Source organism: Pomacea canaliculata, linkage group LG9 (assembly GCF_003073045.1).
Source record: "Pomacea canaliculata isolate SZHN2017 linkage group LG9, ASM307304v1, whole genome shotgun sequence".
Classification (NCBI taxonomy): Eukaryota; Metazoa; Mollusca; class Gastropoda; order Architaenioglossa; family Ampullariidae; genus Pomacea; species Pomacea canaliculata.
The window spans coordinates 5,445,000-5,470,288 of NC_037598.1; the positions used below are offsets into that span (position 1 = coordinate 5,445,000).

Genomic DNA, 25,289 nt, shown 5'->3' on the forward strand with positions numbered 1-25,289 from the left:
TGCCTTCTGGTATTATTACAACTAATGCAAGCTTCTGTTAAATGATTAGGTATTTAATATAAACATAAGCAAGGCCATAAATATACAATATCCATGTCTTGGAAAAAACAACTGCGCAATTTACCTGCAATATCCTATCAAAACTGCGAAGACCAGCGCTATGAGCTGGGCTTCCTATTCTGACAGCACTGACATAAACACCCTTCTCATACATTCCATCAGATAAACTAAAGCCAAAGTCCTGGGCAGCACTGGACTTCTCTATGGTCACCCGCTGGAGCTGTATGGGAGTTGGCGTGAAAATGGTCTGCAACTGCTGGTCAATAGTACGGCTTTTTCCAGGCAGTGATTTGGACTTTTCATTATACCTAAGACATGGAAAACAATATATATATATATCTTATCAAAAATATACATCCGAACTCATAAAAAAACTGTTCTCTTTGAAATTAAGAAAACTGTGAAGTCGATGTTGTTTTAAATGATAGATTGAGGAGTGGAATCTTATCAAATCTGACAAATGCAAGTCTCTGAACAAAAACTCTTGATAATAATATGAAGTCACTTTTAAGTCACGAAATTAATACTGTGTTGCGAATGAAGACATGAATCTAGCTGTCATTTTATATAATGACGATGTTAAATCAGGATAATCAACAGAATCAAAGTTTAGATCCAAATATTTGGGGAAAGAATGCCTAGAAATGCTGCAGTATACACCACCCCTAATGCTGTCAGCTTCTAACACTCTTTCTCCTAGATAATTAACATAATTGATTCAAGGCTTTCTTTCAGCCATTAATTATTTACTGTTTCATGGTGCTTCCTCAAAATTTCTCATGAATCAGACTCACCTGTGTAGACCGTCTTGTGACTTGCTACTTCTGCTAGCTTGAGAGGTGCTTTGACCTTGCCTGTCAGACCGTTGCTTGGAGTCTGAAGTGTTGGAGCGGCGGTCGAGGCTGAAAGTGCTGCGCTGTCGAAGACTTGCACTGATTTGTCGCAGCATCTCTGACCCTGATGTGGCATCAAGGTCTCCGAGGGTACGTGCCCATTCATCTGCATCAAAGCTACTGGCCTCACTGGGATGGCTTGCAGCGCACTCTGCATTATCATCAGTGTCATCACCATCATCCCATTCATCATCAGAAATACGAACATCGGCCATTCCCTCCCCACTGCCTTCTAGTGCCATGGAGTTGTGGGAAAGGCGCTTGTCAGAGCCAGCAACGCTGAGACGATTGGACCTTGGTGCTGCAACCACAAGAGCCTGATGGTGACTACTGCCAACACACCACCTACATCCTGGCCTGAACCATCCCAGGATTCCATAGCACTGTCTATACTGGGGATGGGTGTGGAGGGCTTGCTGGAGTCTTCATGCTCACGCAAGGCGCCACTCACTGGCTTGCCGCTGCTGGATGCAAACGGTCGGGCAATCTTCAATGTAACGATGTCGCCAGCACTCTGCAGCATTCGTATGGCTTCAGAGAGTGGCTTATTCTTGGTGGTACTGTCATTGATCCCAAGAAGCCGGTCACCAACATGGATTGCACCAGTTTTTGTGCTAGGCCTCCTGATGTCAGCTCAGAGATGACAATGTGGTCAAGGGGATCCTCTGTTCCAGAGATAGTGATGCCAAGAGGGCCTCCATGTCGCTGCAGCTGCACAGTGTATGTCACACAGTCCTCACTGCCTTCCTCTGGATTGTCACGTTCCAGTTTCAGCTTCACAATGTCATCAGGAAGTTCAAGAAGGTGCGTGGCATCTTCGACAGTGCACGTGTCCAGTCGCACATCATTGATGGCTAATAATTTGTCACCTGGCTGGATGGAGCCACTCCTGTATGCCACGCTGCCTTGCCTAACATCTGTTATTACCAGTGGGTCATTTGGTCTGCGGCGTCCTCCAACTGTGATACCTGTCCCACCTGACCGTTTGGCTAACTTGACTGTGTAAGTTCCACATGTAGGAGTGACAGATTCAGCAACATCAAACTCTATCTCAAGTATGCACCGAGGCTTTGATTCCCGCAGGTACTGGCTGACTTCTTCAAAAGTCCTTTCTACTGTCTCCATGCCATTGATAGCCAAGACTCTGTCACCTTCTTGAATGACCCCACATCTGCAGTTAGCACAGACAGAAAAAATATAAAGCAAATTATGATATGTAACTACTTTTATTTATCCTGCAAAGCCTGAATAGCATTGACTCTAAACTGTAGAGGAAGAAGAAATATTTTAATAAAAATTTTGTTCTGATTTTATGGAAACTGCACTGAAATACCAGTTATCTTACTTCTCTGCAGCACTGCGAGGTTCGATGACACTAATAATAGGAGGGTGGGAGAGAACTGCGGTTGAGAAGATCCCCCCTTCAAGTGTGACGCCCAAACCCTTGGCATCACCAAACAACATTAGCTCCATGGTCTCCACATGACATACCTGGTTGTTGGCTGTGCGAACTGATGTGGCTGTTGACACTACTGACACTAAACACAAAACACTTTATGATAAATCCTTGTTAACAGTTTTATAATAGAATAAGGACATAAAAAAGTTTAAAAAGTAGTTAAATCAAGCCAAAATAATATTTAAAAAAATGAAAATAGTGCAGATTGAATTTGTAGGGGGGTAAAAACCCTCAAAAACTACAGTTTGTTGAAACATACAGTTACAAAAAATGTGTACACTCATGCCAGCATTCATTTTCACAATTATTTGTTTCCCTTTCCAGTTGTTGCCCATCTCTCACACACATACACTCTCTACTCTCTCTGTGGAAGTTTTATTACATTATTTTATGGCTTGTAAGGCAGGTTCTAACACACACATTCTCTCTCTTGTATCCCTACTCTCTCACTGTGGACATTTTATTATCCTATGGCTTGTAAAGCAGGTCCTAAGACTTTTACATTCATTAGCTCATCAGTGCTGCTGCAATGGAGCACTCACTGCAAGAGTTGACTTTCCTGTCCATGCACGGCCATGTTGCTTTGCTGAGCATACAGCTGCGAGAGCTTCTGGACCCTAGCGTAGCAAAGTGAGCAATGGCAGAAACTGAAGGACCCTGTGAGCTGTATGTTGGCAGGGTGGTAATGCCATTGTGCAGTGACACAGATGGGGACATGCTAGGCAGTGTCACAGAAGACAAGGATGGAACAAGTGCTGCACAAGATTGAAATGATAGGCAACAGGTTATGTTAGCTTCAATTGTTGGTACTGTGATAGATCTTGGATGTTTGCAACAGTGAAACACTACTTTTGTCACTAACCTCTATCTTTTATGCTCTCAACGTACGATTTCTCACTACATGTACACCTTCCCCATGTTTTTAATTAATCCTTTTTGATATACCAGAGCTGGTTTGGATGTGAAGTTATATTCCCTTTACAATTGTACAAGTACCCACAGCAATTTTTTTGAGTAGAAAGGAAACAAAAATCCTATGCAGTTTTTGTCCTGGATCACTAATTTATTCCATCTTGTGAGCTTATTTCACAAGCTACATAGCCTTACGTGTGTTAACTAATTGTGTTACATAAGAAAATCCTACATTTGTCATAAAAATCTTTATGCTGTCATATCTGCAGTTTCTGACAATTTGAATGAAGAGGCACAATTTTGTGGCTCATTCTCATTAGAAAATTGTTCTATAAAAAAGCAAGTTATGCTAAACTGTGCAGATACTGCACACAGCTTATAATTAACACAAACATGTTGACATATATGTCCTGCTCCTAAAAAACATGGGCACATGTTAACATTTATAAGCTTACACATAATTATAATGTCACATGTTAAAATATTTAAGGTCCAGATGCATATCTTTTTCATAAATACCCTAACATATTCACACATACTTTACATCCTTACACATACATGTCCTGCTTAGAGCTTCTCGCGAGACACAGTGCTGCAAATGGGTGACTGGAAGAATCTCTAGAGTGATGGAGTTATCTGCTCCCGTTTTCAGCAGCTGAGTTGCTTCAGCAACAGACATATGCTCCACACTGGCACCGTCTATTGCCAGAATATGGTCTCCAACATGAAGTGCACCACTCCTGCTCAGAGGAAGGCCTGGTTTTAATTGTAACATGGCAAGGAAATGTTTCTAATTTAACTGTTGGGTCTGTTGGGAGCGTGGTGTACATATCACACAGCTGGTGGAGTCTGAGACCACATCGGCACTCTGCGATAAGAAATGCATGCTTGGCACTAATGTGCAGGAATTGACCCATTACAGGTCTTAATAAACACAACATAATCATTAAGAGTGTAAAAGAAAAAACCAGAAAAGAGTGAGAAAGTACCTGTCCGCAACACTCATTGCTCTAACGCTCTCCACACAGACGCATGGCTTGCTCTGGTAGGTACTCTGAGATAGCTCAATGCCAAGTGCTGAACCAGGTGTTTTGTCAATCTCGACCAGCAGGGGACCTGACGCATTCTCCACTGCATCTAAATATGCATATAAAGTCATCCAAGTCTGAAGATTTTGCAAGCTTTATCACAAGACTGCACACTTTGCGGACAAGTTTAGGTGAGGGACAACATCAGAGGACAACAGCAACACCACCGAAAGGAAGACCAGAACACAACTACAAGAGGGCCACAGCAACACTACCTAAAGGAAAACCAGCGCTCATCTGTCAGACATCTGAAAGACAGCATTACTTTCTTTAAAGCAAATCAGCATGATTGCTCACTGGGGAAAAGATTTATTGCGGACTTGTGATAAAGAGTTATGATAATGGCTAATAAAACAAATAAATTGTTTTGATGAAGAAGGGAGGGTTGCTAAATAAAGAATTTTGACAGGAAAATTGAAACTGGTGAAATTTTGTACATCTGTATAATAAGGGTTACGAAAAGGGCCCACATAGATTTAACGCATGTCCCATAATTTGTACAATAAGATTCATGAGAAAGGCCCACATGCGCTACATTGTAAGATCTCTTATCATCCATAAGATCTCATAAATAAAAGTGCTAAACTAATTATGCTGTTCAATAATGTTACCTTTAAAAATCTGAACAGCAGTTAAAACATCCTTGACAAATGCAATTAGGCAATAATCTATTTTTGAAATATCCAGAAGTGAAACAGAGTCTGTACCAAGGCACTTACCCATGATTGCAACATCATATGCAACTGTGAATATTGTCTGGCTTCCACAGTGCTGGAGAAGTCCCCACATTTCTGCCAGTGTCAGGTGCGTCACCTTGTAACCATTCACCTGGATCACTCGGTCTCCAACCTTTATGTGACCATCCCGATCAGCTGGGCTGCCTGGCCGGACAGCTACCACAGTCAGGGGATGGGCCTTCATGCTCTCTACTTTCATGCCACCACGTAATGTGAACCCGTAACCAGGGCCCTCCTTGTCGAGAGTGACATCCCATTGTCGAGTCTGAACATTTGCTGAGGAAGGGACTGGAAAGGAATTTTGTATGTCACTGACATTGATATTTTCATGTTTATGCCATCTGATTGCTATAATGTCCAATGCAGAAAAATAAATATTCCATTGTATGCAATCTCCACTCCACTCAAAATTTGATATCCTTTACCTCTGTTTCTCTTGGTTTCTATTCCTCACACCACAAGAGATTATCAGTTTATGCCAAGTTTGAAAGATAAGCATTTAAAAGATCAAAGGAAATCATGTTATATGTACAATGATAATAAAAGTAGTATGTACTGCATAGAAATCCTCATTGGAGGGTTACAGCACTAAAGAAAAAAAGGAATGGAGGATACTTAAAACAAATCGATTTTTGATCTACACACATACACAATATTTTAGAAACTCTGGGTTGGTCTGATAGTGAAAATTATTCTATTCATATAAAGTGTTCAAGGTTCTAACGCTAATTTTGAGACACTTTGTGGTAAGTAGAACATCACTGCTGTTGTCAAGTAGTCTTCACTGTTGTTCACTTACTTATTTCTGGGATTTCATATTCAATTTCAAGACACACTTTTTCTCCAGCATTTTTCAGCAAGTTTATTATTTCTTCATGTCTGAGTCCTGATGTTCGAATTCCATTGACTGACAAAATGTAGTCTCCAATAACAAGGGCATCTGATCTAAAGAGCACAAATGTGAATTTATAAGCAATGGTTATAATCATTCAAGAAGTGTAAGCATCAATCAAACAATGACAAAAGTTGTCAAATGTAGGGATAGGGGAGAGAAAGAGTGAGAGAAAGAGTAAGAAATGATAGAAAAGAGATAAGGACATCAAAAAAATAAATTAAAAAAGCATTTAAATAAAGGAGAAAGCGAGAAGAAAAAGTATGAGTGAGGGAAGGGAAAAGAAAAAGAATATGAGGGAAAGAGAGGAAGAATGAAGAAAGAGATGATGAAAATGAAAGAGCTAGTAGAAGAATAAGAAGGTATGGAGGGAGGGAATGAATGGGGTGGAGAGAGAAAGAGCAGAGAGAAAGAGCAAAGGTAGGAAAAAACTGCATGATATGAACTTTTAGGCTCTTTTAAGCGATGTTGATGAAGTGCTTTGGCATGAACTTGGCACATAAACAAGTATGATATCTGGTGGATTTGGTGAAGATTAAGCAAGAAGGATGAGCTAAGAAATGCAGCTGGAAGTCTCTAATGTAGAGGCCTAAAGTTATTTCTTACTTGTGAAAGATAAAAACTAATCTTGTATGCCAAGTATCTGAAAGAGGAAAGAGAATTTGAAAAAAAAATGTTGTACAATTGTGTGGATAGTAGTAGCTGACACTGTAGACATTATTACCGATGTGCAATACTGCCTGGGCGTAAGTCATACACCTGAGCTCTGCTTCCTTTGTCTTCCCCACCTGTACCATGAAAACAACACTGTTGTAGCTCTACATAACATTTAAAACATCACCAACAGAGAAAATGTCTTTTACAAAATTTACCCACTGATATTCACCACTGATTCAATGATGGAATATATTATGAAGAAGGTCATTCTTGAGATACACCATACTCTCAGATACACTAATACCTGGCCTTCCTTTGAGCAGGTGTCTCTCACACTCTCTCTCTCACTCAAACACACACTCACATCCCTCACTTGCACATTTAGAGATTAAAAAAAAAAGAGTTGGAAAACAGTTCAGAATGATCAGATTCATACTTAAAAGGCAAACAAACTAGTAAACAATATGCCAGGGTCTAACTGGTGTCTCAAAACATTATTTTTTAGCCATGACTCTATATGTTTGAATGAGATCTCAACTCATTCATAGCCATTGGCTGGTGTTAAATCTCTGGGTACCAGTTCCTTCTGCAGAAAGCATCTATATAGATACCTATTTTTTAAAAGTCTATCTTATAAATGTTATCTATTTTTGCTGGAAGTATTCCAGCTGCCTTAAGAACAAATCTTAAGCACTGCAAAGACAAGCATCGTGCAAAAAGGAACCCTATATTTCACATTTCTCTCCCAGAGAGAAAGACCTAAGAGAAAATATGAAAGACATGAAAAGTGAAAAATGTTAAAGAATGAAAGCCACAACCCTCTCTCCCCATAAAAGCTAAAAATATACCACAAGGACAGAAAGAAAGTTCCCCGAGAATATAACTCAAGCTAGCTCAAGGGCTTTCTCTTCCATTAAAATGCCAACTTGAAGAGTGCTCTAAAGCCTGCATGCATACCTGAGACAGTTAAGCCAAGGCCACATCCTTCCTTCTTGTGTAGCTCTACTACTGCAACTCCTCGTTTTTCTTCTGAATAATAATAAGAAGAAAGCAAATGATGAGATATTTACATGTGTGCTGCACTCATAGTTATATCCAAATCTTGTTTTCACCTGCTGTAGTCTGGGAGCTTTTGGCAAGTTGCTAATGAATGCAACAAAAAATCCCTGATGGATCAGAAGATGACATTCTTTTGCCAGGATAACACGTCACAGCTGTTTTGTACCACAAAGTTGGCTGCTAACACACATTCTTTTCATGTCAGTGCTCTCATTAGATGTGTCAATATTTGTTTCACTGCTATTCAGTATTTTCCTGGACTTTTGTGGAATCACAGGACATAGCTCAGTGTGTTTAAATACATGCCATGGCAAATATCAGAACTCAATTCATGGTTCATAACTATTGTAGAAGGTTTATTTAAGAAGGCAGCTGGAAGAAAGAAATTAAGAGATAAAAAGGATGTACAAAGTAGTCAGATAGCCACAATTGTATGGTGAAAGTTTGCATTCATTTATATCCAGATAAATTTTTATTAATTCTGTTTTGTTCAGCATATACAAATGGAGGGTCAAAAGTTCATGGAATCTTTGTTTTAAATTTTATTAAATCTGAATAATTGTGCCTGGTTAGACTTCTGTGTTTGAAGCTGAAATATAAGAACAAAGGATTTTGAGCATTGTTTAAAAGGAGGATTTATTGAATGCAGAAACACACTGCAATTGTTGAGAAAAGCTGAGTAACCTTTTTGAGAAATATGTTAAACACAAAACTAGCATCATTTTAAAATTGTCTGTGAATTTTCCAACCTGCCTTCACGTGTACTAATAGCTGAAGACAGTCATGGTTTTAAAATACATTTAAAGAATATACTTATAAGCAGTTTGCACAATAACTTATTAATTCTTCAGGTTAGCATTATACTTCAAAATGAAATGCAGCTATTGAATAAAGCTAAATAATATCTATCGGTAAAATAGCAGTGACAGCATCTTAAAAAATAATAACATAAGACAAATTTCTTCAAATGTTAAATTTTAATTTTGTATAAAATGGAAAAAGTGTGGAGGGAGTTGCAAAAATGTTCTGACCTTCAGCTCCATGCAATCCAGTTCCCAACTCATAAGGCAGCCTGCCAGAAGTGGCTGTTTCTGTGAACAGATAAGTGATTAACAGATTGTATCATTAATTAGAATTTTTCACCTCCATTATTCGGTTACTATTTTTTAAACTAAGAAAGGATGGTGGAACTAAAAACATGATAATCATGCTAGCCAGATGGCTTAAATGAATACTGACATTTTTTTAGTTGTTTTCTAAATCACTATGCTGTAAATCTCTTAATAGTCAACTCAAATTTAGGAAGCTTTTATTACACACAAGGAACTTGCTGATTTAAGTGTATCTGAATCTTTTTGTGTACACACATATGTGGATATGTAGGGGAGTTGTTGGGTGTGGCTGCAGGAGGAGGGGTGGTGTGGAAGAGATGCCGAAAAAAAAGAACAAAATGTGTCGTACAGCTAGAAAATGTTTATTTCTTTTATGTGGTATCTACAATCCTTCACGTAAAACTACACCAGAAATATTTGTACAAAGTGTTGATGTGACTCTTTCAGCATTTTCATTACAAGTGTAACACTCACAAAAAAGTACCACAAATTTTTTGGTATTATACACTCTTCCTTCATTGGATCAAGTGTTATTTTAAAGTGTATCTTTTTTGTTTAATGGGGTATATTTGTCTTATAGGGGAGAGAGGAGGAGAGCACATGGCAAAGTGATGGTTTGTTTACGAGAGATTGACAAACATGTATGGTGATCTGCACTTGGGTTTTAAACCTTTTAGTAAAAGTCAGTTATTAGTGTGAGAAGATGGATGGAGGACCAGCAGTAAAAACTGTAATGCACGAGGATGTTCTACTTCCACCAAAAATCAAACCATAGGCCATACAGTAGCATGCTCCCTCCCCCTTAGCACACACATACAAACATTTACACTCTTTCTTATTCACTCATTAGAACAATTACTTGCTCATTACCTCTCTTTCATATACACTCACTAACTATTTATTTAAATAGACATACATTCTCTCCCCACCCCACTCTCTTACAAACATAATATATGCGATCTCTCTCTCTCCTTCACTATAGTGTATATAGCTCATTCAATTACTTGATACCTCTCTCTCATATTTACTCTCACTAGTTCCTTAAATACACATTCTCCCTTCTCTCCTCTCACACACACATTACTTTTTCGCATTTTGAAGCAGCCACACAAGGAGAAGCGTTTGCGAGGTTCCATGAGATAGGAGACTTTGCCAGCTGTACACATACAGTTACATGCTGCAGGGCGCTGTTGCACCTACAGATGCCGTGTGCTGGCTGCACAGGTAATCAGTCATGTCTGTCATCACCTTTAGTCGCCTCTTCCAGAAAAATGCACAATCCATGGGCGTCTAGACAGTCTACTCGCATGCTCATGCTGGTCTGCTGTTTCCCTCAAGCATTATATACGAGCAAAGAGGGGCGTGGCATGGACAATCGATGAGGAGAAGTCGGCGGGAAATGACCCTTCAAATCGTCGGTAAGCAGTCATCAGCTGGGACCTGTGTAGTAGTTGGTCCTTACTGGTATTCCGACATTGGTAATCTAAACATCCGAACATTCCTTTCGAGGATAGTTTTTCACTGCCAGAAATATATTGCAGTCTCTGATCGATTTTTTTCCTTTTTTTTAGGGGTTCCACGCACAGATTCACAACACTGGCATAAAAAAATTCGCCACGACAGATGTCGAGCAACACATGCCACGAGGTCCTCCAATCCCAGATCGAGCGATCTTCAATGACCGACATTCTCAAAATGTCCAAGCGATCCGCAGCCTGCAGCTGTTTCATCCCCTTTTGTTTGCTGCCTCGCCATCACGCTAATGGATACACACAACGGTCGCCAGACTTGTTCTCCGTGCTGTACGTGGGTTTAGCCGGGCGATAGCACATTATGTCTCCGAGCCTTAGGAACATCGGTTGCGCGAGGCAAACTCGTGCGCGTGAAAACGCGTGTACACACTGGCCAACCCCTGGCAGGCACGCATCCCCTCCCAGGACACTCAGGTACTTCCACTGTCGGTGCTTATCACCTTTCACCAGTACTCCACCGCTCCGATTGAAATCCTTCGACAAGACTGTACGTAAATCTGCCTCCTAAGTTCGTTTGCCGGAGAGAAACAGTCCATAGACTTAAGAATTGTGTAAGATCTCGACTTCCCGACAGCCACCATCATCTTCCACAGCTGTATAGCTTATATAACAAGATCTTGTCTGCCACTATATATCATTTTCATCGGTTTATCACCCAGCTTGTCAAAAAGAAAATACAAAAATAAATGAAACTATTACATATAGCTCGAGTTGTAAGGATGGATGAGATGTAAAGCAATGAATAAGAAGTCCACGCTGAACGATTTCTGAAAAGAAAACTATACTGAAAAAAGTTTACTAACAATAACCTGATCGATGTCACATGTATTGATACTTTGTTTTTGCTATTAACTGGACGTTTCGGCACGGATGAAATCCTAAATATATGATCGACGATCCTCGCATCGTGTGTGTGTGTGCGAGTACGCGTGCGTGCACGGAGGGAATGGGATAATTTAATTGATTAGACAAACAGCTGTTGACCAATGGGCCCTTCAAGTTGTAGGTGTAGTGTCACACTTTGACTTCCAGCGCGGCGAAAGATAAGCATGATGGCACCCTCTAACATTCCACGCAGCATTCTTCCAAAATGGCATGATGCCATCAATCCTTTCTGAATAAGGCTGTCTTGCCAGAAAAAAAGCTGCAGGCTCATAGTAGAGATGTCACCTTGACCTCTCCAGATGGTGCTTGCATTCTCAGCAACTCACAAATGGAGAAAGACCATTAGAGGGTTATCAACTGAAGCATATACCTTCGATGTTCCTACACCTTTTCCAGTGTTCTGCTTGCAATGCTGGCTGAGGGGGCGGGGTAAAGGGTAGGAGAGAATAGTTATAATGTAGCAGTTGAAGATAAAAGAGACCCTTAGCTTAATAGGGGGTGTTGGCGCAGCTAACATAATTGTTTGCCAGTCAAGGGTTAGCATGTGATAGGTGGAGCCCAACCCTTTCCTTCCACCTTTTGTGGAAAGTCATGTACCCACTTCTGTCAGACAACAACTGGGTGGGCAAAAGGAAGTTTTCTGGTCACAGGCCCAAGCAGGTATTGAACCGAATACCTCCTGTTTCACAGTAGAGGGACCTAACCACCAGGCTATAAAGCCTCGATCTTCAAGAAGAGTGAAAGGTTGAGTAGAAAACTGAGGGAGAGAATGACACCGATCTTGAAAACAGTACAGTATGTCTGGATGTCCCCAACTTACAAACAGGTTCCATTCCAGAAGGCTAGTCATATGAACTAAAGTTCGTAACTCAAACGTTCGAAGTAGGAAACTACTGTATATATCCTTTTAGCAAAATTAAAACACAAAATTCCCCTTGATTTATATCACTTAAAGAACAACTTATATTCCTTTAAAGAACAACAAAAAAAAAACAAAAAACAAAAACCCCTAAAATATTAACCAGATAAACTACTTTGTATAAATGAAAAAGCTTTACTATATTATTTTTTTTTTAGAGCACCTGACCATATAGCTGTATTTATATGAGCATATATAGTCTGTAGACAGAAATTATATAACAAACAGTTGAAACATATATCTTAACATGATCCGAAGGGATATGTAGGGGAACAGATAAAAGTTTGCTAATGCTAGAGATACTGCTAAGGGCCAGTTAAGGAAAAGTAGCAACCAGGGTGTAAGACCGTAAAAAGCCCAAATTCTGTGTAACAGCTATCAGGGATGTGCACATCATATCCTGCAACTGTCAGTTCATTCATTAGCTGAATTTATCTTTTTGGCTCCACAACCACTAGCCTTGATGCCCTTCACAGGGCTGTTATCACAGGAAATGATTTCTGACCTAGCTCTAGAACTGAGGTCCTTCTTGTTTGCCACTTGACTGATGCTGGTCGTGGCTGAGTTTTGATAAACTCATGCCTTCATTGATTTCTGCCCAGGAAGCTGCTTTTTCCCTTCTTTTTGTCTTGAAAAGGGTTTTTACTTTCTGACTACCTCGGCTTGCCCTCTAATTTTTTGCCCTTCCCTCTTTCAAAAAGAAGATAAGTTAATAAGCATATAACTCCAAAAAAAACAACTGTCTATGTTCTTGATGTCTATGTTACATAATGAACAAGAGTACAAAAATCCTTTGTCACTAATCAACAAAAATAAATAAAAATAAAAATAATAAAAACACACACACACTGTTAAAATTATATATACTTCTTTTTTTCTGCTGCTGACACAGTGCAGGCAAAGCAAGAACAAAGGCAACTAAAGCATTGGTGGTGAGGAGTAAACTCAGGTGCCTAAAGCCAGGTTAGACAAGTTATCACCTAGAGTGGAATTACAACTCTCTTCTGGCAGTTTGGGCAAACCCATTATTCTTTAGGCACAGGATGTAGCATAGGGAAAAGATTCTGTTTCTCTGGGTTTTTTTATCCAAAGAGCTGCAGCTAAGATATCACTGGAAGGAGGAAAATAGGTCAGAACAGTACAAGGAAAGGAGATGAGAGGGTGGGGACTCAGGTACCGCTGGGTGCAGAACTGCTATCAATGGGACTGAGAGAACCAGGTTCCTGGACCCCCCACTTTTTCTTCCAAGAAGGATGATTATGAGAGAAATAAAGTTGCCTCTTACATGTGTTTCACCTGGCAGCTGAAGTGATAAAAGGCACAGATGATGGCTGTCTCCATCCTGACAGGCACACCATTAAAGTTTCCCATTTACTGATTTAGGCAAGACTGCTTGATAAAAGGTCTCTTACATTCATAGTAGAATGTAAAAGCAATTACTTAGCCTCACACCATTCTACAACAAGGCTAATGCATCATTACTGTATGTAACATTTGCTTTGCTTGCAGTGGGCTAGCCTCAGGACACCAAGAAAACAAATGGATGGGAAGGGTTATCAAATGGTTTAAATAAGTAAGCTAGATGTTAGTATACAGAATGTGTGTTCTGCTAGCTACATTTATGTGGATCAGTGATGGTCTACAATACACACTTTCAATTACTAACTTTTAATCTATCTGCAACAGAACAGTTTTAAGTGAACAAAACTGTCCAGAAAAGTGGTGTGTGTCAATCTATGTACACAGGTTTGGATGCATGTTTCGTTTTTATGAATATATGTGTATGTTCATGTCTTTCCTCAAACTATTTTTAAATGCAGCAAGATTGGCAACAGGGTTGAATTTCAATTTCAACTATTGGAATTATTCAGAGTATTCACTAAAAATGTTTTATTTTCTCTATCTCACCAAAAATAAATAAGAAGTCTGTCATTGACTCAGCTACCAGTAAATTAGCAACCACATACTAAAAAAAAAAAAAACAAGAAAGAAAACATGATAAAAACAGAAAAGAGAGTTAAAGAAATCACCAAAAGATCAGGATGACCTGGTGTTGAACCACGAGCTAAAAATGTCACTTCCTCAGTTAGGAGACTGAGCAACAGGTGTTCAAGATGTCAGATAAAAGCATTCCGATTAGTTGACTAAAATCTGTACAGAAAGTAATATACACACCATATGGTTTCATAGTCCATACTCAGGAAACGTGAAGCACAGAGACAACTACAGTCTTATAGCTTCTATCTCCCCGTGATCATTTAGAGGGAAAAAGCCTTCACAAACACAAGCCTGAATGTTTAGAAATCCTGTGACCTCAGCTACAGTCCCACTGGAACTGCTGCCAACTCTTGTGTAAGCAGACCTTCCAACAACAACCAATAAAAAACCCCAAAAACTGCTGAATAGTTGGCACACCCTCTTACATGGCTTTCTAGGTCACTGCTGATTGTGTTAAATGGTGGGGCAATGTTAGCTTCTCATGCATTATGCTGCATCCTGCAAGGTGAGGGATGGGTTCCTATTCTGTATACTACAGAAACCTGATATAACACCTCTGAAAGCCTAAGACTGAAAAAATCTGAGAAGTATACCACTGTGACCACAGCTGGCACTAGGTAAGTGGGGGGGGGGGGGGCAAGCAGGGGCGACTGTCCCAGGCCCTGTGCTTGAGGATTATGTAGCCTACACTTATGGCTAAAGTCCCCGCAAATGACATTTGGTCAGGGCCCAGCGTGTTCCTAATGCTGGCTCTGATTGTGACAGACATTATTATTCCTCATCCTGCTGCTGGTCACTACAAAATTTGCAATGCTGAAACTGAAAATGTATGACTAATTTTTATTTTAGTAGCTAAAATACTAAGATGAAGTCATTAAACACTGGCTAGCAGTCTCTTAACCTTATGCATGATTCTGTGATTATTGTAGACACTCAACTCCTTATATGCTAGACTGAATGCTATGACATTTTATGACCATAGCTTCATGAGATAACTACTAAATATCACTGCATATTGTCTGCTATCAAGGTCATTTAAGTAATAGCATGATACACAGAAATTTAGAAATATTATTAGCATTTATCATATAATTTATGATGTGATGTAGCAGAATGGCTGGCATTCATAGACGGAATTCTGCAGAATATGGATCATATTCTGTGGTATGATGGATAGGTCCCACACATAGGGATCCCACAAATTTGTATTCATAAAGCCAGTGTACTGTTCACTGGGTTGAGGGATTTCTTTTTTGCAAGTGTATCTTGAGCCTGAAGCACTCTGCTTCGAAGCTGAGTACACTAATTGCCACCAAGTTTTTCCATCAGTAAAAATATTTATTATTTTTACTTTAACAATATTCTTTGATTGATTTTTCTTCTATTGTGTTTTTTCAAGTATAATTATCTTCCTCATGTGGATTTGCATTTTATCTTCTATTTCATTGTTTGCAATGGTGAGAAGGGAACATTTCTATTGCAAAATTTGTATGTCTTAATGGATAATAATTAATTCATATTATTACGACAAATATTAAACTGCTATGTCATAGACCTGCTATAAAAAGTGAAATGTTTAAATAACAGGATCTTTTTCTTTTTAAATAGTGATCTATACTAAAATTAAAGTGAAATAAATGTGGATTTAATCGTTACTAAAATGGTAGCACAATAAGTGACTGTAGGAGGTTTCTGCAGAACGGTTAAAAACAACATAAACAGTAAACTACAAAAAGATTATGCAGATTTCTAAATACTAATTTGTCACTGGCTAATCTTTTAACAAATATGTGTATCAGTCACCCTTGGTCTACAAGTGAACATCTACCCTAAAAAAAAAAAGTAAACGAAACAAGTTTTTTTTTAAAAAAAAAAAACACTATATCGGTATATCAGCACAACTCGATCAGCCCTTCCTTTCATTTCTTTCAGAAAACATTTTTAAAAACCCAATAATTTTCATTACTAGTTGAAAAAGGATTTTAAGGCATGGGCAGCTCACCAAGAACTTCCCTACTGATGACACAACCCCGCCCAACTTATAATTCCCCTCATCCTGCCTACCCTTCCGACCATTCTGAACCAGTGCATCGCAAGTCAAGGCTCAGCTGTAATTTGCAAACACGCACGTGTCTGACTGGAAGTGCTGTAATCCGAGCCGTAGCTTGGCTGAGCGATGCCTTTCGGCGCCTGGCTGATACAGGCTTGTCTGTGGCTTCATGTAAATATTGAAAGGCAAAACAGACTATGGTCATGCAACAAGCAGAACTATACACCAACTAGAAGAAGTGTAACTTTTCACCAAAAGTCTCAAAGTAATGACTGCCAATTATAACATTATCCTGATTATGCTACGGGCATTTTCTTTTTCTTGAAGATCTTAGAAGATCTTGAAGATCTCAGGCATTTTCTTCGCCAGAGAGACAACGGTGCTTCAAGTGCAACTGGAAGTTCGAGTGAGTTTGTATTCTGGAAAAAAAACTAATTTGCTTGCTCGAGTTAAGTTTGTCAATTCATCAAAACTCACGTGTTTCGTAAATCGAACCTCTCAGGCAATGAGGTTTCCAGCCCGGCATTTTCGTTTTGGATACAGGCAACCAACATGACAATGTTCTATCCTCCACACAGCCGCCACGAAGCCGTCAAGAAGTTGTCTGCATGTCGTCTGCAAACCTCGCTGTTGCTGAAGACTTCCAGACAGAAGAGTTATCCCAGCCTGTCTGAAGAACAGATGGCGCTGATGCATGGAAGGAACGTTGCACGCTGATTTTATTTTATGGAGAAATTAAAATTGATTTTTTTGTGAATTGTGACTTTGTTGCTGTGTTGAAGTGACGGCAGATTTGGAGTAAATATTAGCATCATCTAACATCATCAATCGCATATAAGGAAACACACTAGTGAAGTAGAACGGACACTGATTTTGAATTATTTCTATGAATGGATGGATTTGTTTTGGCAGGGGGGGGGGGGGATATCAAGGAAATATCGTAGGAGGAAGAAAGAATTAAAGTAGAAAATAAAGACAAAAATGAAGCTAACAGTGACAAGTATAAACATGAAGAGCTTTATAACAAAAAAATTCATGAATAGTGTATTTTTTTTGTTCGACCGTTACATATATCACAAACTGTATACGTCCGTGCTTATACCTATAAAGTTTTACCGCGAAATGTTTGCTTTTAGTGAATTAGATAAAATCGTTCACGGCCTCACTTATATTAGGGCATAGTAGATCTATTTAAATTGATTCTTTGATTTCTCAGAAATGAAACCAATACGGGATACTCCCCTTATAAATACCCGCTCTTACAATAGTTTGGTCAGGCCTACTGGGAGGACATGGGAGGAACAGATTTATACAGTTTAGGCGGACTAAAGCACTAGCTAAAGCCTAAGGATGCTTACTGGTAGAAAAATTTGGAGGTGGGTGAATGTCGACTTTTTGAAAAACCTGCACTAGAGGAAAGGGAGAACAATCCAAATAAGAAGTACTGGATTATCGAAAGGATTGTGTCCCTTCGACAATTTTCTTCAATGTAACATCCTTGCTCTACGTCATGTCTGCGAAGTAAGTAAATATCATTCTTGTAATTATCATTTCTTTCTCTATTTAAAGGACGTTGTTGTTTTTGTAAGGTCTACGCTCACAACGTCTAATGCAATGTTGATTGTTCATTTCCTTCAGATTTTCCCAAGACCGTGTTCGGAGATCACACAAATTAATTAATAATAGTAATTAATATAGTTTAGTGCTGCCTAGTCCACTACCTTTTATTTGATAAATAACCTCAAAATATCCTACTCTTCTTGAACCTAAATTATGTCACCCATCCTGCGAAATCTCCACCTTGATATTCGGTCAGTGACTTTTACCGTCTAAATAAACCAATTTTTGCTCCTGACGATGTTCTAGAAGAAATTTCCACTTTAACACCTGTTTTGTTCGCGATCTACAGAGGCAAAAGATTTTACGCCGGTGTTCCGGAACTGCGCACCACGTTTCAACACCTGCGATGATACTTTTCGCTCCAGTCTGGAGACTAAAGGGAAATCACAATGATTAGAACTTGTGTTACAAATTAGATTGTCCAGCACGGGTTATTTCCCTTGGAATTTGTTTCTTGTGTCTGCCAGCTCAGCTGGTAGCTATTTTTGCAAGTTTTCTAGGGTATGCAAAAAAGTAAACTTGTTGTCAGTCGATTGGTATGACCTGACGCATAGCGAAAACCATGTAGCTATGCTTAAAAGATTTCAAGCACATTCTCCGTTGTATACAAGTCAAACCCATACTCGATTGTCAACAAGGAAAGGAGAAACTACATTGTCTCAGTCATGCACACACATATATCTGGTCACAGCTCTTGACACAAGCTGTCTAGAGAACAAAGGTTGGGTGGGTTGGGCTTGGTTTGTCCTACTGAAGACAGATGTAACAAACACAATTTTTACAGATTTGTTTATAATGCATAATATCCATATAGATAAAACAAAAAATGCCAACTAAATAAGTTTGTAGCATTCATTTTCTACAGACCAACAAACCATTGTTAGTCCCCAAAGAACCAGACAGCTTGTACTTTTGGCAGAAAATAAGGAACCACAGCCACATCGATCATCCTTCTTCACTCTGATTACATAGGCAGTTCATAAAATGATCCTAGTATAAAGCATGATGATGAGCATATAGTTTGCTGCTGATGCTGATACTTCTGCTTATTCTTGCAAAAATTGCGAGGCAGGGTCAGCTAAACAGCAGACATAAAAACGATGGCAATACCTATGAAGCTGGTGGACGCCGAATCTATAGATACCTAATTTAGCCTGTAACTGTGTTGTTCGATGTTTGCAAACACTATTTTAAAATTACTACTATGCAGCCTATTCAGCATTTGGACACACAATATTTATTTTCCTAAAAGTGAAATAAACAATTTTACTAGGTATGTTAAGTTATATTTAGGAAAACATTACCAGATAGTTATTTTTCTATTAAACACCTAAATTATCTGATAGGCTTAGATGAAACAGAATGACTAAAAATTTTTTGATAGGTTTTGTTACATTTTGTGTACTTAGTAGTTTAGTAGTTACACTGTTTTAAATCTTTTTTTAAATTTGTAAACATATCGTTTTACAAAACATTCATAAAAATAACAAGATGTTTCTACTGTTGAAAATGTAGATCTTTCTCTCTGTTCACTAAATCAGAAAGAATGTAAAGCTTACTCAGCAGAAAGAAAAGTTAGAAACTTTAAAAATTTTTGGTAAGGGCTTTATCGCTTCTATGGCAACTGATTGCGTGATATGTGTCAAAACATCCTTTTTTGATTATTTCAGCAAGGGGAAAACAAATTATACGACAACATAAGTGATACCAGGTCATTTGCAGAGTTTTAATTTTCTGTCCTTAACATTTTCGAGGACTATCGACATTGTGAAGAACCGTACAGACAGTTCTGTTCATACGTGTTCTGTTCATCAGAACTATGAATCTCGAGTTCCTTAGGCTATTACCGACCGAAAGCCACCCCACAAAATATATGGTCTAATAAAGCGGCATTTTATACTGCGAGGCGGCCACCAACCGAAGGCCATCACGACATAAAACACAGAGACCTATAAAAGGACCCTTGGCACTGTCATTTCTGTAGCAACGCGAGATCATGACCCGCCCATTACATTGTTAAACTAGCTCCGAGCAGGGCTTCGTTTTCTCCTTTCCCCACAAGAGTCTAAGGTATTAAATTGTAAAAGCGCACAAAGTTCTGTCATCAAGTTTTACAGACAGGTTGCAATGTCCCATGATTCCATTCATGCGCTGGCAAGATGGACGAACAGGCTCGAGACAAATGGAACTTGCTGAGTACAGCGCGGTCTGCAAAGCCAGGCGAAGGAAGAAGGGGAATCATTCTTCTGTTCGCTCTCCGTCTCAGAAAACTATGAGAAATATATATATATAGTTATAAAAAGATTTTTGTCTATATTTTTTTCTCATTTTCGAAAAACAATTTTTCATTTCAAAATTCTCGATAGAAGACGGCGACAATTGCGGTCGAGACGACGACGACGAGTATTTTATAGATGGTTGTTTCAATACCCAGCTGTTGCATCTTTAAAGGAGATGTTCCAGTTCCAGTGCCCAGCCATTGCATCTTTCAAAATTCTGGTTCAGGGTACACCATTGTAACTCTCATGACCGGAACAGAACTGAATATTGACAGACGTGTGATCACGTCGTGAATTGGTTGAGAAACATTTAGTGCTGGATATATACACACCAATATATACATATATACGCACACACACACACACACACACATACACACACCAACATTTACATGCATGCAAACGCACATGCATCATGCTTATAAGTAAAGAAAAAATATCTACTGCAATACGCTATAAATAAAACATTCTGCAGCTCCCTTCTCTTTTCTCACCAAAAATAAGAAGTAGCAACAGTTTTACAGTTTCCCAGGTCATATAAAAACTAATACATAATTATAAACACATCGCCCTGCACACTTTTTCATTTCCTCCTATCACACTTTCTGGTCCATGGTGCTGTCTTCCAGTCCATTTTCTTTCTTTTTCTCACCCAGTACTCGGACCTGTTGTGATCACGAACACCCCATCAAGACCCAGAGTCACACATTCTTTGATTTTTTTTTATTTTCGTCCCATTTTCGATAATCTGTTCAACAACAAAAAAGACGATCGAAGATGAGAAATCTCACCACAGTGAAAAAAGGTGGTATGGGGTGAAGGGATAGATCGGAGGGACAGAGAGGGTTTAGTCGCCGGTTGGACGAGAACACTCACTGTCTTTTCCGCCGTTTTACGTTTCACCATCGGTCCCAGCAGGGAAGCACCACTTAGCAATTTGACCAATTTCGTTCAGAAAAAAGGTATTGGACGTCACAGGACCTCTCTGCTCTGGCTCATTCCCTCCATCGATTGGTTGGCGCTGTTTCTCTCGTGCGCGTGACGTCGAGCGCACCTTCTTGTCTCCGCATCAATCACGATGGCGACGGCCATGATATGTTTCGCTGACCAAGAACTTCCCCTTCCCCCCCTTTGCCAGCAAAAGCCAACACTGGTATCGATAATCAAGGTTTCGGTTTGTTTTGATCCGATCATTCTTTCTCCCCTTTGGGCACTTCGGCAGGACTAGGTCTTCTTGAGGTCAAATTCGCCAAACGGTCGATGGTCGTCCAAGGTCAGCAATTGTCCTGAACGTCTGCCGTCTGCTGAGAGCTGCAACCATCCCGGCAGTCTCCCTCGCAGTCTTCAGTGATGTCCATGTGTACAGAAAAGTCGTCTCTATTACCAGGTCACTTTGAGGTCAAAGAAGTCCACAAAAAGGAAAGAAGTCCACGCTTTTTAGAGGTGGTGTTTGTGTGTGGGGGAGAGAGGATGTTTCATGTCGTCTTGAAAATAAGTCTTAAATTGCTGGTCTCTAGTGCAAGTCAACTTCTCTTCGTTTGGTCTAAATAAGCGACTTGCCACTTCAGACCTTTCAAAGATTTTACATTGAAAAACACGCCAACGGAGATTTCTTGAAGCCGAAAAAACAAGGGCTTAAAGTCGAGTAAAACCAAGAAGAAATAAATCCCTTACGATCACACACCCGTCTCAGAGATAGTAAAGCTGTTACCTTGTGAGTTGGTCCAGCAGTGCAGTGGCAGTGCTATCTACGATCACCTATACAGTGGAGATGGTGAAAGTCCTGTGTTCATATCTTGGTGTAGGGCTCATCATTATACCTGGATGTGACACCTATTCACAAGGCTCACGGCCGTTCTGAGGTCTTATCTGGGTACAGCTCTTTCATCTATCCACATCCACCCCATTTTTGTGAGATGAATGAATTTCCCTGTCAGATAAACCAAGCAGCTGACGAAGCCTCCTCTAGTCACGTGACAAACTGTCATTTTAGGAGTTTTGTGCCCAAGATCACGTGTTTCACATGACACAGCAGCATCTGGTGAACGAGGCCGGACTGCAACCGCTAGTACTGACTACGAGCCGTGTGGCTGGTTACAAAGCGAGGACAACACCATGTCCAACAGGGTTTTGGGTCTTAAAAAATGTCAGAAGCAAACTATAATCATCAAATAATCACCTTTCATCAGGCTTTCCTTTTGGAGGGCGAAATGTATGGGGATAGCAACGACAGAAGCTGAGACTATTGATTCCTGTGTAATGATTAAATAAAACACTCGGTTCCGGTTTGAGACTGCAAAAAAAAAAAAAAATGGGTTGGACGGCTACAAGTTTAATGTTTAATTGAAAGCAATTATATGTTAAGAATACATCATCATCATCATCATCATCATCATCATCATCATCATCATCATCATCATCGCCGCCCTCGTCATACAGTACAGTTCCATGTCGCGATCAGCTCGTGTGAGAAGGGCAGACAACCAGAGAGCTACGGTGCTTGCCCTTGTGACCTCTGTCGCCTCCATCCACCCCTTCCTGTGGTGGACCCTTACTCTTGACCTCTTCCGCAGTGTCCCTCGTATCCGATCGCGTTCCTTTCAGGAGACGTGGACACCGATGGAGAATTACGCGACCCTCCGACTTATTAAGGGTCCGGCGGTCACATTTCGGAGGGCCCGCTTCCTTGGAGACGAAAGACAATCCCACTCATTTCCGCTAGTCGTTTGTTTTGGACAAAGATGAGCGGAGGATGTCATAGACTGACGTTTACCCCCGTCAGGCTGCGCGGGACCTGGATGGCAAGAGGTTGACCCTGGCTGGACATGGCCTTGAACTCTATCCAGGAGCTTGGAGCGGGAGCTGCTACCGTAGACAATGAATGAAACTGCAATCACAGAGAATATGATGATGATGATGATGACGACGACGACGACGACGACGACGACGATGATGATGAATTGTATTCTTATTACTTACACAGCACATATCCCAGCTTGGCAGTGACCTCCATAAGCTAAAGATTGGCATAAAAAATATAGCTACACAGTCTGCATACTATGAAAACATTCAGAGGTCAAGACAGCAATAAATAAATAAATAAAAATAAATAAAGTAAATTAAAAAAAGGTGGGAGACAACCAATCACTAGAGGCACAGACGCTCTGACAACTTACTAAAGCAACAGCAACTAGTTCTCTGTCGATGAGGCAATACTATAAAACGCGACAGGTAATGAATTCTACTGTCCTGACACCACCCAATCCTCTACTCATCCATTTAATCATCAGCCGCCCATTCATCTGTCTGGCATTAAAGTGGCAAATCCTCGTCTCTCCGAGGGAGAAAGGCAGGGGGGATCCACATGACATGCGCAGTCTGCTCAATAACTTTTTTCCAGAAGGAGGATTCAGTATCATCGCCATTTGTGGTCCTCGTTCTTGGGCCGCCATATGGACCTACAGGATACAAAAGTGGTGGGTGAACTTTGAACTTTTCTGCCAAAGTTGAGTCCGCGGGACGCCCGGGTGGCCTAACCTATCGTGCTCAATCAGGCTCGAGGACCCGCCGGCCTCTCGGTGTTTGGTGGAAGCTCGGATTTTCCAGTCTGTTGAATCGCTCGCTTCGACTGAATGCAGCTGTGAGGCTTGTCCAAGCGCAAGAAATGTGGGACGCGGGGATTCGACTCTTACATTACCTACATTTATTTTGCTGAGCACTTTACTCAGAAGTCAACATGTATCTTTCCTTTTTTTTTAAAATTCAATTTTCTCGTGTAGATTTTTCTAATTAAGATTTAATATTCAACATTTTTGTCAGTGTTCTTGTCGGCTTCACACAATCACTCCTCATCCACACACACACACACACTATACAGTTCTCTTGTAGATAAAAATCGTACGGAAGGATCAATGAATAAAGACACGATTCCCTTCCTGTCTGAAAGGCTAAACCAAAATCACCTTCTCTAACATCCTCATTAATGGAGCGAACGTGTTGAAATCTGTCTTTATTTTATTTTACACCCCAGACAAGATTATGAAGTTATTTATGAAGCACTTCGATCTGTGACCAGTTTTCTCAGGAGAAACTCTGCCATTTATAAAGTTTCAAATGGAATCTTGTGTTTTCTTTGATAATGTCTATCTGGCATAAGAACATTTCTCTCTCTCTCTCTTTATTTCCCTTTGGTAATGTTTCCCAATCCGTATTCTTTTTTCGATCAGTTTTTGCTATCTGCGAAATCCAAGCATTTAAAGTCAATTATTTGAATCGATGCAGAGGGAAATCACGAGTAATTTTGTATAAGGACGTTTCTGGCACGCATGCGCAGTCCTTGTTCCCTCTTCTTCGTCCCATCTCTCTGTAACGAAGTGTTTGTGGAGGCAAAAAGCAATTGATTTTTAAAGGTGCGTCCTTCTGAGTGCACTCACAGAGCCAGTAAAACTTTTAACCGGAAATTTACAGCTCCGTGTATTTTTTCCTGTTGTTTTATTTCGGTAATACGATTAAGAGGCCCACAGAGTTGAGTTTTTGTTTTAGGAAACGTTAGAGATGCAAATCATCTCCCCTTAACTAATGATTTTAGAAAGCTGTATGGAGAGATAACTCTAAGCATACAACTTGAAGACCCTTCCCCACCTCTCATGTTTTTTTTATTCAGCTACAAGGCTCTGTTAGCCTATAACCTCTCATCAGTTAGATATGCTGCTGCTGATGCTGCAGATGATGATGAGGAGGAGGAGGAGGAGGATGGTGGTGATGATGATGGTGATGATGATGAACGTAGTGGGTGGGCTAGTGGTGATGGTAGATATTGTGGTGATAATAGCGATAATGGGACATTAATGGTGTAGTAGCTTGGTTTGAGTGATGTCCTTAATGATAATGTCATCGATGATGACGGCGGACATGACATCGATGTCGTTCAAAGCCAGTAACTAACATAGGTCATCTGGGTCATGATAGATGTCATATAAAAATTAATGAAATTCTTACCAGTTGGCTTTCCACGCATTAAAAAAAAAACTCTTCACATTTTTTCTGTTGCTTCTGGTAGGAAAGAGTTTAAAAGGTTTAATTGTGCAATGCTGCCATTGTGTGATCAGGAAATTGAGGCTTACTGACATCATTTACT

General features: G+C 39.9%; 2 protein-coding genes across 2 annotated transcripts in view; both read right to left on the reverse strand.

Annotated features, from left to right (window-relative positions):
• The window catches only part of LOC112572120 (glutamate receptor-interacting protein 1-like), a 1,517-nt gene extending 349 nt beyond the window's left edge, over nt 1–1,168 (reverse strand). The window contains exons 1-2 of the mRNA XM_025251669.1: nt 855–1,168; nt 125–368 (exon numbers count right to left, since the gene is read on the reverse strand). Coding sequence (XP_025107454.1) covers nt 125–368; nt 855–1,168 — 558 coding nt within the window. The remainder of the gene's footprint in view (nt 1–124; nt 369–854) is intronic.
• LOC112571513 (glutamate receptor-interacting protein 2-like) overlaps nt 1–14,629 on the reverse strand; it is an 18,906-nt gene extending 4,277 nt beyond the window's left edge. Inside the window, 13 exon segments of the mRNA XM_025250527.1 lie at nt 125–368; nt 855–1,565; nt 1,568–2,124; nt 2,299–2,491; nt 2,955–3,167; nt 3,883–4,064; nt 4,314–4,461; nt 5,132–5,437; nt 5,949–6,094; nt 6,766–6,829; nt 7,656–7,727; nt 8,789–8,848; nt 14,381–14,629. Coding sequence (XP_025106312.1) covers nt 1,186–1,565; nt 1,568–2,124; nt 2,299–2,491; nt 2,955–3,167; nt 3,883–4,064; nt 4,314–4,461; nt 5,132–5,437; nt 5,949–6,094; nt 6,766–6,829; nt 7,656–7,727; nt 8,789–8,848; nt 14,381–14,393 — 2,334 coding nt within the window. The 5' untranslated portion in view covers nt 14,394–14,629 and the 3' untranslated portion in view covers nt 125–368; nt 855–1,185.
• Nucleotides 14,630–25,289: the final 10,660 nt, after the last annotated feature.